Here is a 14,741-nt window from a genome sequence, read left to right on the forward strand (position 1 = left end):
TTTTTACCCAGATCAGACCAGGTTTAATGTGAACACATAAGAAGACCCACCTGGTGAGCCCTTGGCGAGTGTGCCGACTCGACTCCCCCGACCATGTCCCAGAGTGCCTTGCTGCGACCCTGTCTCGGAGGACGTAGACCCCGAGTGTGAGTGACTCCTGTCCTTCAGGCTCCCTGAGGACCTCTGGTACCAGCCCCGCAGCTCGTCAGACACCGCTACCCTCCCCCCTCCCCCACTGCCCCCACCCTCTCGCCCCAATGACGGTGTCCGTACGATCTGAGAGCGCGACGGCGTGAGTCGGCCGCTCCCCTCGCCTCCCTCCTCTCCCCCCCAGGCCTCTTTGTACAGCCCCCCTGCCGTGTAGGAGCTGGAGGTTTTGAACTGGGCCTTGACGCTGTAGTGGCCTTCCTGGTCGTTCTCCAGGCTGCGCACCACCACCGGGTTGGGGCTGCCCTCCACGTACAGCGGGTACTCCTTGATGCGGTACTGGGAGGAGGGCTGGCTCTGGCTGTGGAGGTAGACTCCGTGGTGTCCCCCTCCTACCCCGCCTCCACCTGAGCCCCCACCAGTGCCGTTCTTAGCTGCCAGGTTGGGCATGGAGCCGGAGTTAGAGGAACCCAGGTGACCTGCCGACCTGGAGGGAGAAGGAAGGACAATCATTCATCAATCTTAGAAAATAACTGTTAAATTATATATATTTAGCACAATAGCCAAATGTTGTGTAAGGAAACCCTTTTAATTGCATCTGCTCCGCCCCTACCTGTGTCTTTGCCTCTGCCTTTGCCTTGCTTTGGAGGGTGAGTCCTCTCCCAGAGTGGAGTAGTTGGGGTTGCTGCCTGGGGGTCCGCCAGAGGGGTAGTAATGCTCCGAGCTGCTTTGGCTGGTGCAGGATGAGCAGTCGTCCAGTGGGTCCGAGCCATTGGAGTTGCGTCCTGGGACCAGGAAGAATTCCGGGCTACCCAGGGTGCCCAGGGTGTGCGGGTGTGCGTCGGGGTCGGGCACCAACAGTTTGCCCTGAGACTCAAGGCTTGAGCTGCGGTTCCTAAAGTGCTGAGCGAGGCTGTGCAGACGGCTGGGACTGATGTCCACTGACCTGAGAGACACAGAATCACACAGCAAGTTACATACAGGGAATCGGATAGGAAAGATATACAGATTTCATGGAATTACAAATGTTTCAATATATAAAAATAGATAAAGCCCTGTAACCTCATTCTAGTTGGGGTAGACTTAGACAGGCATTTCCACAAGTTCCACATAATCAATAATAGAGCAATCTAAGTCTTAAATAAACAGTAAAAGGTATAAATGCTGACCTGGTGGAATGTACGTAGTTGGGGTTCCTGGTCCTCAGGTCCGGGGTCGACGGCATGCTGGACTGAGAGTTCCAGAGAGGGAGGTTCCTGATGGGGCTGCTCTGCAGAGAGTTACACCCCCCCGGATCTGCACTGCCAGAGCTGGGGAAACGCCTGTGACTTGGAAAAGAGGCAAAGAAAATAAGCATGATTTGAAACAAATGTCATTTAATAAGTAGCTTTTACATCTATAGGCAACATATGCATGCAATGCTCTACATTACGTCAACAAACCCTAGATTTATTCTCAAGCTAGATAAGATAAACTCCCTCCCTACCTTGAATGAGAGGAGCGTTTCTTAATTTTTTCGTATGGCTCATCCAGTGACGATTCACTCCACATCTTGGGTTTGATGGGTGATTTATCATAGTCAGGGCGTGAGTAGTGCAGATGTCGCAGGCCATCCAGGGACTGGGGCGGAGGGGGCCGACTGTGAGAGGGAGGTCGAGGGGGGAGGCCCTTATGAGGCGATGCTACTGGAGAGAAGGTGGGAGTACCTGTGACTTGAGGATCATCTGAAATAGAGTAATCGTTGAATTAGGTTTAAGATTATTATTTCATAAAATCATGTAAACAGAAGCCCAATAATCAGTTATTGTAAGAATCTTGCACAGAAATATGCAGGACAGACTTACCATCATCTAAGACCAGTGCGTCAGACAACGAATTGTCTTCAGAAATGTTGGCCTCTATAGGACAGAGAAAAAATGAGGTTAAATATTGTACAAATAACCAATCTAAAAGCCTAAAAGCTGCATGTCTACATGTTGTTGTTTTAAAAAAAAAGAAGCAATGTGTGGCTTTCGATTGCCACTCTGAACAGTAATTGAGGAGAATATAGCTGTGTGTGGTGGCAGGTACAGCTCATAGATATCAAATATATGAGAAAACAGCTCATAGATATAAAGAGATGTGATAACAGTTTTGATTGAAGTGAATAGGAGTTTATTGGTACCCTCTATGATTAGCGATGCCCTCAGCGTAGGCTTCTTGCCAGAGCGGACCCGGTGCTCATTGATAGAGTTCTCAATTTCCTGGAGCTTCTTCAGTGCGTTCAGATAAGAGGTCTTCCTCTGTTTCTTCAGCTTCTTGCTGCTCACGTGAGGATCGCTGGCAAGACGCCTGGCTGCCTCTGTAATCTGGGACTGAATGGCAAACTCGCGCTCCAAACGCTCCAGCTCCTCTTCCTGGGAAAAGCAAACACACAAGTGCAAACTCTGAGTGACAAGGGCACAAAGATACTGGATTGGCTCACAGTTTTAGCAACAGAAACCTCTGCACAATCCAAAAACAACAAGGCTTAGTTTGCAGACACGTAGTCAGACTAACTCTCCCATGCAACGCATTTGGTCAGACACGCACACCAAGGCTTGCCAGACCAAACACACTGCGGAAATCATTTATCTGTGCTGCTGCTTCACATTTCTCACCACCGGATATTCCCTATTGAGTCACCCTGTCCCCCAATAATAACACCTCTCCATCAATCCATCCTCTCCTCCTCTATACCTCTCCTGAGATTTGAAAAGCAGAGAGAATGTACCAAGTAAAATAAGCTGTCACACTGCAGACATATTGCATGTTTACCTCACTTAAATATGTGAATCTACTGTACATATATGGTAAGATAAGACAAACCGTCATTGATCCCCATAGGGAAATTCATGTCGTAGTATACTGTTAAATAGCATAGAATAGTAAAACACAAGAAAATAAACTCATATCAATCATGTTTGCAGTCATCTATGAGAACACACATGATTTCACTTGCCTCTAGAGAGACAGAGCGATGATGTATTTATTTGCGTCAACATCTGACTAGACTACCTCAGTTCAGAGGAATCCCACTCTCTAACAATCCCTGCACACTCCTGCCACAGCGGCTTCTGTTTCTGTGTGTGAGGGAGTTTAAGGTGTTCAGTGTAAATTAAGAAACATCCTTCTGCTTGCGAGGCAGTTTGGTGATACTGTGTCCCTGGATTATTTTCAAAGCACACAACCTCAGAGAAACACACCCACACACCCATTCAGGCGCTCACACAATCCTACTATCACCACTTCCTGTAGCAAGAATACTGCCAGGCTATTTTTAGAAGTTCTGCTGCTGTGGAAAATCTACCCGTGGCACAAAAAGACAGACACAAAGCTGCAGAAAAACTTCTTTCACATGGTTCAAGACGTCTTAGACTGAAGCTTTTCCATGTTCTCTGTTTCCTTTGCTCACATAACAACTGAGGAGGGATGAATTAAGTTTTCATTATGTCAATCATCACAACCATTATGTGAGTATTAATGAAAGTAATTGGTTTTGAATACAGCTCTTGATCAGCACTGTATAACATCAAGAGCTTTTAAAACACCAGCTTTGATGTACAAAGCCCATAATGTTCATAAATAGATAATAATAATAGACTCTTAATTATTAAGCGCTGCATTCAACATTACATTACTGCACCACAGTGCCTTGGACAGGTCCTTGTGGTATTTGGTTTTAGTATTAAACACTGTAACCACCAGATGACCTCCTGTTTTTATTTGGCCTTTAGTGGGGAGCGGGGAGATTGCAAATGTGATAAAGTGCTACTGTGGAAAACAGCCTCACCTCTCCCTTCAGAGTCATTTTCTGCTCGTCCAGTTTGAAGGCGGTACCGATCTTCCGTCTCACTGTGGGCGGCTCCTCTCCCGGATCCAGAGGATATTCCTTGGGAAGCTTTCCTGTCAGCTCCTAATAAGAACGACAGGAGGAAAGGTTAGAAAGGCAAAGTCTAAAATGATTCTGGTTTTCTAAATATTTGCAGAGACTGTTGTTTTTCATACCGCCTCTCTTATGCAGATGTTCTTGAGTTCCTCTAGTCTCTTTTTTAGTGTATCTTCAAGAGCTTCCTGCCGGGCCCTCAGTGCTGCCAGCATGTCTTTCTTAGCTGTCTGGGAGCTGTCTGATTCCTGAGAGCCTGCAGGGCACAGACAACACACAACGTGAGGCGGGAGGCAGGAGCATATGAGTGTGTCGAGTAGTGGGGACTTGTTTTGAGGCAGAGGAAAGACAGCAAGTATGCGTGCACCTGCTACCCTCGCAGGATGTTTACAGGGAAGTGAGTGGAACGCTTCGATAAGGACACTGAGTGTTAGTTGTGTGTATGTGCGAGTGTGAGTCCTTCAAGGAAGGGGCAGTTTAGGACAAAGTCAGTGACGCACAATCTCCAAGGCCTTGAGATGGTGCCACTCTCGTTTGAAAATAAAGACATACAACCCCTCACACACACACAGAAAAACACATTGTTTCTCTCAGTTGGTCTGTGCGTGACATATGCAGTTTGACATAGTAACAATACTAAACTAAACACAGCTGAAAGTTTGACCAGAAATAAATGGCAGGGGGGGGGGGGTGTTTATGGCACCACAGTTCCTATGACATAATTCCTTACATTTATTATAGCGCTTTTCCAGATGCTCAAAGCGCTTTACAAATACACATTACACATATCGTATGCAATGGTCACCACTGTGGACAATACCCACAGGAGCAAGTTCAGGTGAAGTGTCTTGCCCAAGGACACAACGGCTTTACAGACGCAGCAGCGGCGGGTTTCACCCCTTGATCTGATGATCATTGCACAGCGCACTGCGCCACACCGTCCATCTTCACGCCTCGAAGTCATCGAGGCGCTTTTACAAGTATACATTAGTATCATACATGTACTGTGGACAATACCCACAGGAGCAAATCCGGGTGAAGTGTCTTGCCCGAGGACACAACGGCCTGACATGTTCATGTTGCTGGGCAGAGATGGCCTCTAGTTAGCAGTGGATCATGAGATCAACACACTGACACAACACCAAGGAGACAAGTGACAAGACAAAGACACCCTGTATGATACAGGGAGGGGGTGGAACTAGAGAGGGACAAAGATAAGCAAAAAGGGAGATTAGGAGACTAGGAATGGATGGCTGAAGAGATAAAGAGATTAGGCAGGGATACAGGTATCTATACCTAGAAAATGAAGAAAAGGCAAACAACTGATCCGATAGGACAGGACAGCATGCAGGACATTTTTACTGAAAGAGAATAGTGTTCTTTTGAGTGGTAATTGATTCAGTGAGGTGTGCTGTAATCTAAATAGCAGACACCAAAGCCATGTATAGACACCCTCTTCAACCTTAAATGATGCTGCTTTGGTCTAGGGAATGTCATTTTGAATGAATAATGTAGCAGAAACTAATCAAATTTCACTAGAGCCTATTCAGACTAATTACTGAACTGACTCTCCGAGCACTTGCCATGTCTGTCTGGGTTAAAAAGGGCACTTTCCTCCTCACTGTAAAAGTAGTGTACATTCATGTACATTCCTCTCTTGCTGTCACATTCATACTTGTTCAACACGGACAAACATTGTTCTAAAGGCCATGGTACATTTGTATATTGACCTGCTGACCTTTTCATTCCCTCACCCACTAAAATTAGAGGGGCCTCTGGAGGATGAGAGTGTGACACAGAGGGTGGGTTCCATACATACAGAAAGACACAGGGCGGGGTGTGTATACAGTATGTGTGGGAGAACATTCAGCACAGAATGAATGGCCTGTTTCCGGAAGCAGCTGTTTCTGTCTCTCCAGTTGTCGATGAGACTCCCCCTCACGAGCACACATGCAAACACAAAGACTAATACGAACACAAATCAAATCTTCTCTCCCCCTGTTTGTCTTTCTCTCCTTCTCTCATCACAGTCACACACACTGAACACATACTGACCTGACGAGAGCAGACTGCCGCTGCTGCCACTTATAATTTTGCCCTTGCTTCCCATGTTGGCTAGTTTGGAGGTCTTTAGAGTTCCTGTTTCCGTGAGGTCTATAGCAATCTCATTCAGACTCCGCGCTGCATGGATTTTGGACTGGAGAAACGAGAATGGAAAGGGTTTGTCAGAACACATCATTAATTGCAACAAACTTACAGACCATGCTTGAAGACTTCACTCTATCTCTTGTTTATCTGTATTCATGGGTATGGTCTGTGGTGGGTCTGACTCACTGACCTTGCTCTGCTTTCGGTCCAGGTAGAACTGGTGTTGGCTGATGGCCATGGCCCAGATGGACTTGATGAGGGCAGGACAGGCGTACCACGTGTGCACAGCGATGCCGCTGTGACCAAACGTCCTTCTCGTCACCGAGGCCCGACTGTAAGAGCAGACACAAAGCCTCCTTATATACACTGAATACAAAAGATGGTCAGTCAAAACACTCCCACCAGACAACTTCCTCATCATCACCGTTACCTATACTACAAATACTAATGAAGTTTGTCATGGCTGTTAAAGATAAGATAGTGAATCATTTTGTTGTTATACCCCAAGTTGATGCATACATATGGGTAAGAAAGGCTAAGATGTTTGGACGGATGGATGATTTCCAATAGCTATAAGTCCTTACCAATATAATACCTAAATAGCAGTTCCTCTTTCACAAAGTCCACTCATTAACATATAGGGCCTTTCACTTTTTTTATATTACCTGAAAGAAACCACATTTCTCTGACACTTGTAAAAATGCAGTAAAACGAGCCACCGCCTAATTGACATTGCTTCTAAAGAAGTAATGATGGCCTCTGAGCAAGTAAATACCATGACATATAACCACTGTGTTGTTATGTATTCTATCATTCAGCACTTATATATACTGTGCGTCCCTATAAAGAATATTAGAGGTTTAATATGGCAAACCAGCCACACAAGATGTTCCTCATTGTTTACTCATCCTTATTTAAACACACATCTGTAGCTGAGCAACAGGCCCGCTCACCCTAATGACAGCTTCCTGTAAAGAAAACACCACTGCTCTCTGTTTTACCCTGTCCGTCTCTTTTTCTCGCATTCTCCCTCCCTCTGTCTGTAGAATAACACTCCACATATATAGCTGTGTTAAATAAACACAAGAGAGGTCACTTCCTCCGCAAAACAGCTATCGCACAGCCATCTCTCCTTCTGTGGTCAACCATCAAGGCTTTACACTGTATGTGTGTGTGAAAGAGAACTTGTGTTTGTGCATGCATGTGGCTGCAAGTGTGTTAATATCAGACTATCAATCTGTGTCAGGCTCCACCGAGACATCCCCAATATCCCGCGCTATTGCCAAGACAAATGCTGCAACTATTACTTATTTAGATTCCAATCTCTCTTTTCATGCTTGGTTCTCAACACATTCACATTAGACACAGGGGTAATTTACAGTCAGTGCTACTGGAAGGTGTCCATAACTGAGGGAAAATTATACCACTTCCAAAGATCAACTACACAACAATTCAATAGTATCAACATTTAATAACTAAAGTATAATTGGTATCATGCAATTCAACACTCAGTTAATGAAATTAATTTACCTCCTGGGGTCATGAACTTCCACAGAAAACTTCTTCTCTCTGAAGTAGAGGTTCTCCAACTGGCGCCATTGGAACACCTGAGGTTGAGGAGAAACAGTCTTCAGGGCAGCTCACACAGAAACAAGCTTCACATTAAATCCACACAGCCTTCAGCCAAATCCTCTTTTCTCTTCTGTGTACGTTCCAATTTGTTTTGAGTGAAAAGGCAATGTATACGGAGGAAGAAAAGAAAAAAAACTCAGAAAGGACTCTGACGAAGAGGAGGAGTTAGAAACAGGGGAGGTGGGGGCAGAGAAGAGGACCTCTGATCAAATCCAGACCGGGCGGTCTTGTCCACAGCAGATCCTTCGCTGGATGACCTCACTCTGGAGAAAGACAGTTTGAGAGGGAGGAGGCCTTCTTTCCTCTGCTCTGATTTGTCTCTTTCCGTCCCCTTTATGAACCATCCGGTCCTCTTTAAATGGAGCCAAAGCCAGCTGGGCGAGAAAGTTTCCCCCAAGACGTACTCCACAACATGTGTGTATCTTAAATCCTCCCAGACGCAGGGGAACAGAACGTTATGAGTCAGTGGGTGTTCACCATCTGTAGGCATGTGCCTGTGTGTGTGTGTGTGTGTGTGTGTGTGTGTGTGTGTGTGTGTGTGTGTGTGTGTGTGTGTGTGTGTGTGTGTGTGTGTGTGTGTGTGTGTGTGTGTGTGTGTGTGTGTGTGTGTGTGTGTGTGTGTGTGTGTTGGTGGAGAGAAAGTGTGTAAAGTTACGTTTCCTCCTCTCCTGTGGCTTTTCTAGGAGGGAGGGGACGTTAATGCCTCCCCTTCTCCTGACCCCTCCTTCCTACCTCAGGGACTGTGCTTCCTGCTTTGGGCTCTGTGGTTGGGAGGTGTGTGTGTGTGTGTGTGTGTGTGTGTGTGTGTGTGTGTGTGTGTGTGTGTGTGTGTGTGTGTGTGTGTGTGTGTGTGTGTGTGTGTGTGTGTGTGTGTGTGTGTGTGTGTGCGTGCGTGCGTGCGTGCGTGTGTGTGTGTGTGTGTGTAGAGGGTCAGGGGAGGAGTGATGAAGGGGGGGAAGAATCTTTCTGTGGCCCAAGCAATTGAAGTGCCCGCTTGCTCTGTTTAGTAAGTGTGTGCACGCACAGACACACATTCACAAAGTCTGCTTCTCGTTATAGAAGAGTAGAGTGCATGCAATTTCAGAACTCCTGCATCTATCAGCTGGCGCTGACCTGCTAACACACACATGTTGAGCTGTGGTGTACACTGAATATCAGTGAAGAAAGTCAAACTAAGGACTGAGAAACAGGGAAAAAGAAACAATGTGGACGACCCAACTTTGACAGGATGAGGGAGGAAAAGAGGAGAAAGGGAGCTAGGGGAGGAACAGGTCACGGCCCAGGAATTTTAACAGCCTGTGAAAACAATGGTCAGAGGGATGAGAAGGAGGAAAAGGGAGGAAGGGGGAGAAATATGATAAAGCAACAAAGTCTGATGTATATTTGTATGTATGTGTGTGCACAAGCATGAAGAAAGAAAGAAAGAAATCGGCACCCTTATCGCAACTGTCGCTGTACCGTGCATTTTCAATGGTGTGTGAAGTGCTAATGTAGCATGGTGCTAAATATAGCGGGCAGGGTAGATAGTGGGTGGGTGAGTGTGTTGGATACATATAGCTGTGGAGATAAAATAGCTGTTTTTAACTGTGTTAAGGCACGAGACCACTAAAGCGGTTCTCTTCATCAGCACGATAGAGCTGCTGAAATTCTTTTAAGTAAACTTTGAACATGTGTATCTGTATTCACATGATCTACAAGGAGGTGCAATAAAGTTACCTTCAAGTTTAAAATTAGACATTTTTGCTGTGATTCGAGGCTGTTTAAAACAGTGCCCCAGATACATGAGCCTTTGTAGTCTTCATGGCAGACATTTAATAGTGCGAATGTCTGGAAAAAACATCAAAAACCTGCTGACAGATTATTTGTAAGAAACTCAGTCAAAGCCATTGGGTGCTTCTGTTATTTGGGCGAGTCACTATAAATCGTTTCCCTCTGAAGGTCAAACGCTCGCACAAAATGGCACAAACACGCAGACACAAACAAGCAGAGGAAGTGACTGGTCATTATTCAGCAAACAACCGGGTGCTCATGTGCAAAGACCCACGTCTGTCTTATAATACTGTCTGTGCGCCCCAGCACACATCCATTACAGATGAAAAGGTTTGATCTGATAGTGGAAAGGCCTTTCTTCGGTGTAGTGGACTCGCCGGGGGTTTCAAGAAGAATAGAAGGCTTAAATAGCATATGAATATTATTCTTTTTCAAGAACTGGACCTGAGGCTCTCTATTGTTTCACCCATGGGTGGGGCTCTGGTGCCCACCACTATATCCACTAGTTGTCATGGGGATGTCGATAAACTCAGGAGTGACTTCCTGTTGTTTGCGTTTTGGTCGTGTTGTTTTGGAGGTATGACATTTATGGAATAAAACTAATCAGAACAGGCTGCATGAGTCTATTTATTTGATTGCTCTAAATGAAACACAGACAGAAGTTGACTAAAAGCAGTGTGTACTTCTAATACACTACAGAGATCACATTAAGTTTAATGTGCTGTTTAATTCAACCTCGCTGCAGCTTCTTCACAGTATTGACAGAAGATTTCCTGTTTAAGCCTGTCAGTCAGCTAGGTAGTCAGTCCAAACCCAGACCCTATAATCTCTGTCTAAATGAGTCAGAACACACCAACGAGGCAATCGTATGGTGTGTGGTTCGGCTGTAAACCCTGCCTGTGTGTACTTTATGTTATCTAAATGTGGCCTGCGGTAAGGAGAGGGGGAAAACTATGTTAACATCCCCAAATAAACGTGAAGGCTGCGGTGAATGGTCTGCATTTAAAACAACAGGGATCTCCCCTCATAAAAAGACAAACTAATTAAACACAACTGCCTCCAGTACACACACACGCACGCACGCACACACACACACACACACACACACACACACACACACACACACACACACACACACACACACACACACACACACACACACACACACACACACACACACACACACACACACACACACACACACACACACACACACACACACACACACACACACACACACACACACACACACACACACACACACACACACACACACACACACACACACACACACACACACACACCTATTCTACATCACAAGTTGGAGTCCCTTAGGCACTTATTAATGAATAAAGAAAGTGTGACAAAAGACAGTTATTAGCCCATAATGTGTTATAATTAGTGTTCTGCCTCCTCCTGACTGAGCCACAGTACTGAGGACCTGAGTCACTGGTTACTGGTACTCGACCGGCTGATTGACTAATCACCAAATCAACTGCTCTTCCTCTGGTTTGATGAAATAGCGGTGACTCTCATTACTACCATAACAAAGGGAAAGCTCCCAGTGACCTCTCAGTGTCTCTTCCTTAAAACACGGAACCACTCTGTAAAAGGAGCACCACCCACCCTCTTTGTCTGCCTTATTAGTGGAAACAAACCTTACTGTGTTCATTGGGATTTAGTCAGTCTTGTGATGTTGCATTAACAAGACATGCAGTCCACACATCTCTTTTGGGTCAAGCTCCTTAGAATACAATCCCACTTGTGCGGTGTGGAGGCCGAACCTTACTTTCTCTGCTTTTAAATGTGTGTGTGTGTGTGTGTGTGTGTGTGTGTGTGTGTGTGTGTGTGTGTGTGTGTGTGTGTGTGTGTGTGTGTGTGTGTGTGTGTGTGTGTGTGTGTGTGTGTGTGTGTGTGTGTGTGTGTGTGTGTGTGTGTGTGTGAGAGAGAGAGTGAGAGAGAAAGAAGGACAGAGGGTAGACAGTGAGGAGATCAGTACCGAAGCTTAACGGACCAATGACTCACACTGAGTGTTGCTATGGCAGCTGAATGCTTGATAAGTCTTGTGTGGGAATGCTATTAACTCTTTCTTCCCTCCATGTCACTCTAAGATAGCAGAAATCCCTCTCATTCTTCTTCGCCTCACCTCTAAGAAAGCTATCACTTGCCATTTTTGCCATTTCAACAAATATGTATATACTTTGTATAATATTAAATCAGTTTGTGACCTTTTCACAAGTTTCCCAGCATGTTTTGTGTGAGTTTGAAGTGAGAAAATGAGGATCCATCAACAGGGTTATTTAACACCTCAGCAGCCACCATATATTGGGTACTTAATGAGGTAATGAGGAAAGACTGGTGTTCGGTGGTGAGACAGTCATTTACACTGGAATGCACCATAATGTTAGTGGCAAACAGGAAATCTGTGGCAGACAGGAAGTATTCATCAGGATGGTGAGTTCAGAGTTCACTTCAATTCCTGTGTGTGGATGTGTGCATTCATTAGTGTGTGTTTGTGTGCGTTTATGAGCTACAGAGTACCAGTCTATGTGTGTGTTGGAGTGTGTTGGTGGTCGGTCAGTCAGTATTCTAGGATGCTGTTAACCCCTTTAACACCCTGTAAGACCAGGCTGAATGCCACAGATCAAGGCCCTGCAGACGGCTGGAGGTCAGAGGTGAGGTAAGAAAGGCTTTCACAGGCGGCCCACTGGTTGCATCCACTGGGAGGAGGGTCCCATTCAGGGGAATAAAAGCAGGACAGGATGCAAAACATTCCGGGACTGAATGTCTCCAGACAGTAGTATTTGTACAGCATTGTTAGTACTCTTCCCAAACACAATATCCTGACTCACTGAATGGAAGAAACAGACTAGCGGTGGCCATGAAAACATTTCCTTCTAGAGTAACACGTTAACTACTCACTCCTAATTAAAAACGACAGTAAAGAAGTAGGTGCCAAAACTGGAAATATATCTTGGAAGTTATTATACAGACACAGAATAATTCTGCTTAATCACAACCTTTTGCAATTTTGGAAAATATACAAATACATTTTTTAAAGACCATTGTTTGTGGTGCAGAGAGATCAGAGGGAGCGTCATCTCACCTTCCTGGGTTTGATTTTGTCCTGGTGGTCATACTGAAAGATGCCTTTATAGCTCAGACCCAACCACCATGGGATCCCCTGCTTGTCCTAAAACACAAAACACCAAAAAACGTTATGAAAGGTTGTGCAAGTTTATGTGATTGATGGAGAGAGAGAAAGGGACTGAAAAAGAGAGACGGATAAAGAAAGACAGAGTACAAATAGCTTTAATCTCAATCATAACACCTTATCTCAAACTCCCAGTAGGAAGAAAAATGTGTGTGGCATGTGTGTGTAAAAAAAGGAAAAGAAAAGTAGTAAAACGGTACCTTTACACCGTAGTAATGTACTCCATATGTGGGCAGAGACTCTACAATGCTCATATAACTGTGAGGAGCAGAAATACAGACACGTCAGGGTTACAGAGAACACAGACTTCTATAAGGTGAACAAACATAACCAGAGACATATTCAAATACTTACTTAACAATAGCTTGCCCTCTGGACTGCCCACTGATCTTTTTGTAATGCTCCACAACCCTGTCTTCACTGTAGGACAGTTAATAAATAGAAGAAGGAATCAGGTTGGGACAAGGAGGACCAGTGCAGTGTTGTGATGGTTTTCTCTGTAAATGACTAGTCTCTCACCAGTAGGCCAGAGACGGGTGATCCTTCAGGGCCTGGGTGGGCAGACCAGGCAGCTTTTTCAGGTCAGACTTGGTTGCTTCAATACTGTGACGGAGAAACCACAAGACATGATTTCATTTCATTTCAAACCTTTATTTATTCAGATTGGTCCCATTGAGATCATAGATCTCTTTTTCAAGGGAGACCTGCAGCATATAGGTTCCACATGAAACATAAAACAATAAAGGACATTATACATTATATTTACAGGATACATAGTTATAGACATTTACAAGTGCCCATTGTATCAGCAAGCATTTCATTTACCCTAGCTTTAAAAACATGCAGAGGAATGAGATTGCTCAGTTTCAATTCTTGCTGAAGATTGTTCCAAGCAAGTGGAGCTGCGCACATAAAAGCTGTCTTACCGAAGACAGTCCTGATCAACACTACTTCTGCAAGAACAATCATTCTCTGCTGTAGGTATTTAGCTCAACAACTAAATGCAAAACTGAATATTTCCCAGAACTGTCTTAAAAATAACATTGGAAAATTGGTGCTGAAGGAACTAAGTTTAGTCAAGAGAGAGGCATGAATACCATTGGCCTAAATGCTCTCTATTTTAGAGAGTTTGTAGGTCAATTCTCTATTTTAGAGAGCCTTTTCCTAAGAACAGCTGCACGGACAGCGACAGTTTGAACTGAGAGAAAAGAGGGACAGAATGTTGATGTCATGATAGTTTCACTACAAGGTTATTGTATTTGGGGTAAAGTATTACCCCAAAACAGAATCATTTTATCAGTAAGATTAATCTAAAATGTTGTTAATTCTTCACTTTGTGCCTTGGACAATAGATAACCTTTAGACAGAGTACATGAGACAGGGACCCAGGCAGAGAGACTTGGCTTCAGATTCAGTTTTCAGACCTTCAGTGGCAGGAGGTCTTAATACCCCGCTCTAATCCCCCAGCCTCCCTCCAGCCGCCGCCCAGGCCTCAGAGGAGTGGGGGAAGCCCTGGGAACATGACAACCTATGAGCTAACGCCCTGGAAGAGATCCCATCCACCCTGCCCTTCTGTTCCTAATGTGTGAACACAGCTGTGTGTCTGGATTGGATGATAACCATTTCAGTAACTACTCAATAGGTATACGTGGTGGTGTACAACACGTTGGCATTGCACTCAATGAAAGGGCTCCATTTGAACAAATACATTGTGTGCTCTGTGCCATTGTGACATGTTCATCTTCACAAGTCACTCAAATCAATAATTATTTAACATATTAATTGTCTATAAATAGTTTATAATTAATACTGAAATGTAACTTTCCATCGCTTGCCACAAGATCTAAGTAATGTAAGAGATGTAAGAATAGGTGTTTTGAAGAGTAGCAGCAGTGACTGATGTAGTGAAACCTAATATGGAGGAGG

At 44.8% G+C, this 14,741-nt stretch overlaps 1 protein-coding gene and 1 long non-coding RNA gene across 8 annotated transcripts in view; one reads left to right on the forward strand and one right to left on the reverse strand.

Annotated features, from left to right (window-relative positions):
- Positions 1 to 14,741, forward strand: part of LOC139434055 (uncharacterized) — an 82,902-nt gene that overhangs the window by 6,881 nt on the left and 61,280 nt on the right. The gene's annotated exons all lie outside the window — the stretch shown is intronic.
- frmd4a (FERM domain containing 4A) overlaps positions 1 to 14,741 on the reverse strand; it is a 97,479-nt gene that overhangs the window by 6,096 nt on the left and 76,642 nt on the right. For 6 of the 7 annotated variants that reach the window (XM_034084555.2, XM_034084554.2, XM_034084550.2 and 3 more), the window contains exons 8-22: positions 13,335 to 13,418; positions 13,170 to 13,235; positions 13,016 to 13,073; positions 12,708 to 12,794; positions 7,730 to 7,806; positions 6,390 to 6,531; positions 6,107 to 6,248; positions 4,174 to 4,307; positions 3,959 to 4,081; positions 2,312 to 2,543; positions 1,992 to 2,045; positions 1,634 to 1,871; positions 1,317 to 1,475; positions 761 to 1,093; positions 51 to 634 (exon numbers count right to left, since the gene is read on the reverse strand). In XM_034084555.2, coding sequence (XP_033940446.1) covers positions 51 to 634; positions 761 to 1,093; positions 1,317 to 1,475; positions 1,634 to 1,871; positions 1,992 to 2,045; positions 2,312 to 2,543; positions 3,959 to 4,081; positions 4,174 to 4,307; positions 6,107 to 6,248; positions 6,390 to 6,531; positions 7,730 to 7,806; positions 12,708 to 12,794; positions 13,016 to 13,073; positions 13,170 to 13,235; positions 13,335 to 13,418 — 2,513 coding nt within the window. The remainder of the gene's footprint in view (positions 1 to 50; positions 635 to 760; positions 1,094 to 1,316; positions 1,476 to 1,633; positions 1,872 to 1,991; positions 2,046 to 2,311; positions 2,544 to 3,958; positions 4,082 to 4,173; positions 4,308 to 6,106; positions 6,249 to 6,389; positions 6,532 to 7,729; positions 7,807 to 12,707; positions 12,795 to 13,015; positions 13,074 to 13,169; positions 13,236 to 13,334; positions 13,419 to 14,741) is intronic. The other variant, XM_034084552.2, reaches the window with a different exon arrangement.

Source organism: Pseudochaenichthys georgianus, chromosome 6, assembly GCF_902827115.2.
Source record: "Pseudochaenichthys georgianus chromosome 6, fPseGeo1.2, whole genome shotgun sequence".
NCBI classification, from domain to species: domain Eukaryota; kingdom Metazoa; phylum Chordata; class Actinopteri; order Perciformes; family Channichthyidae; genus Pseudochaenichthys; species Pseudochaenichthys georgianus.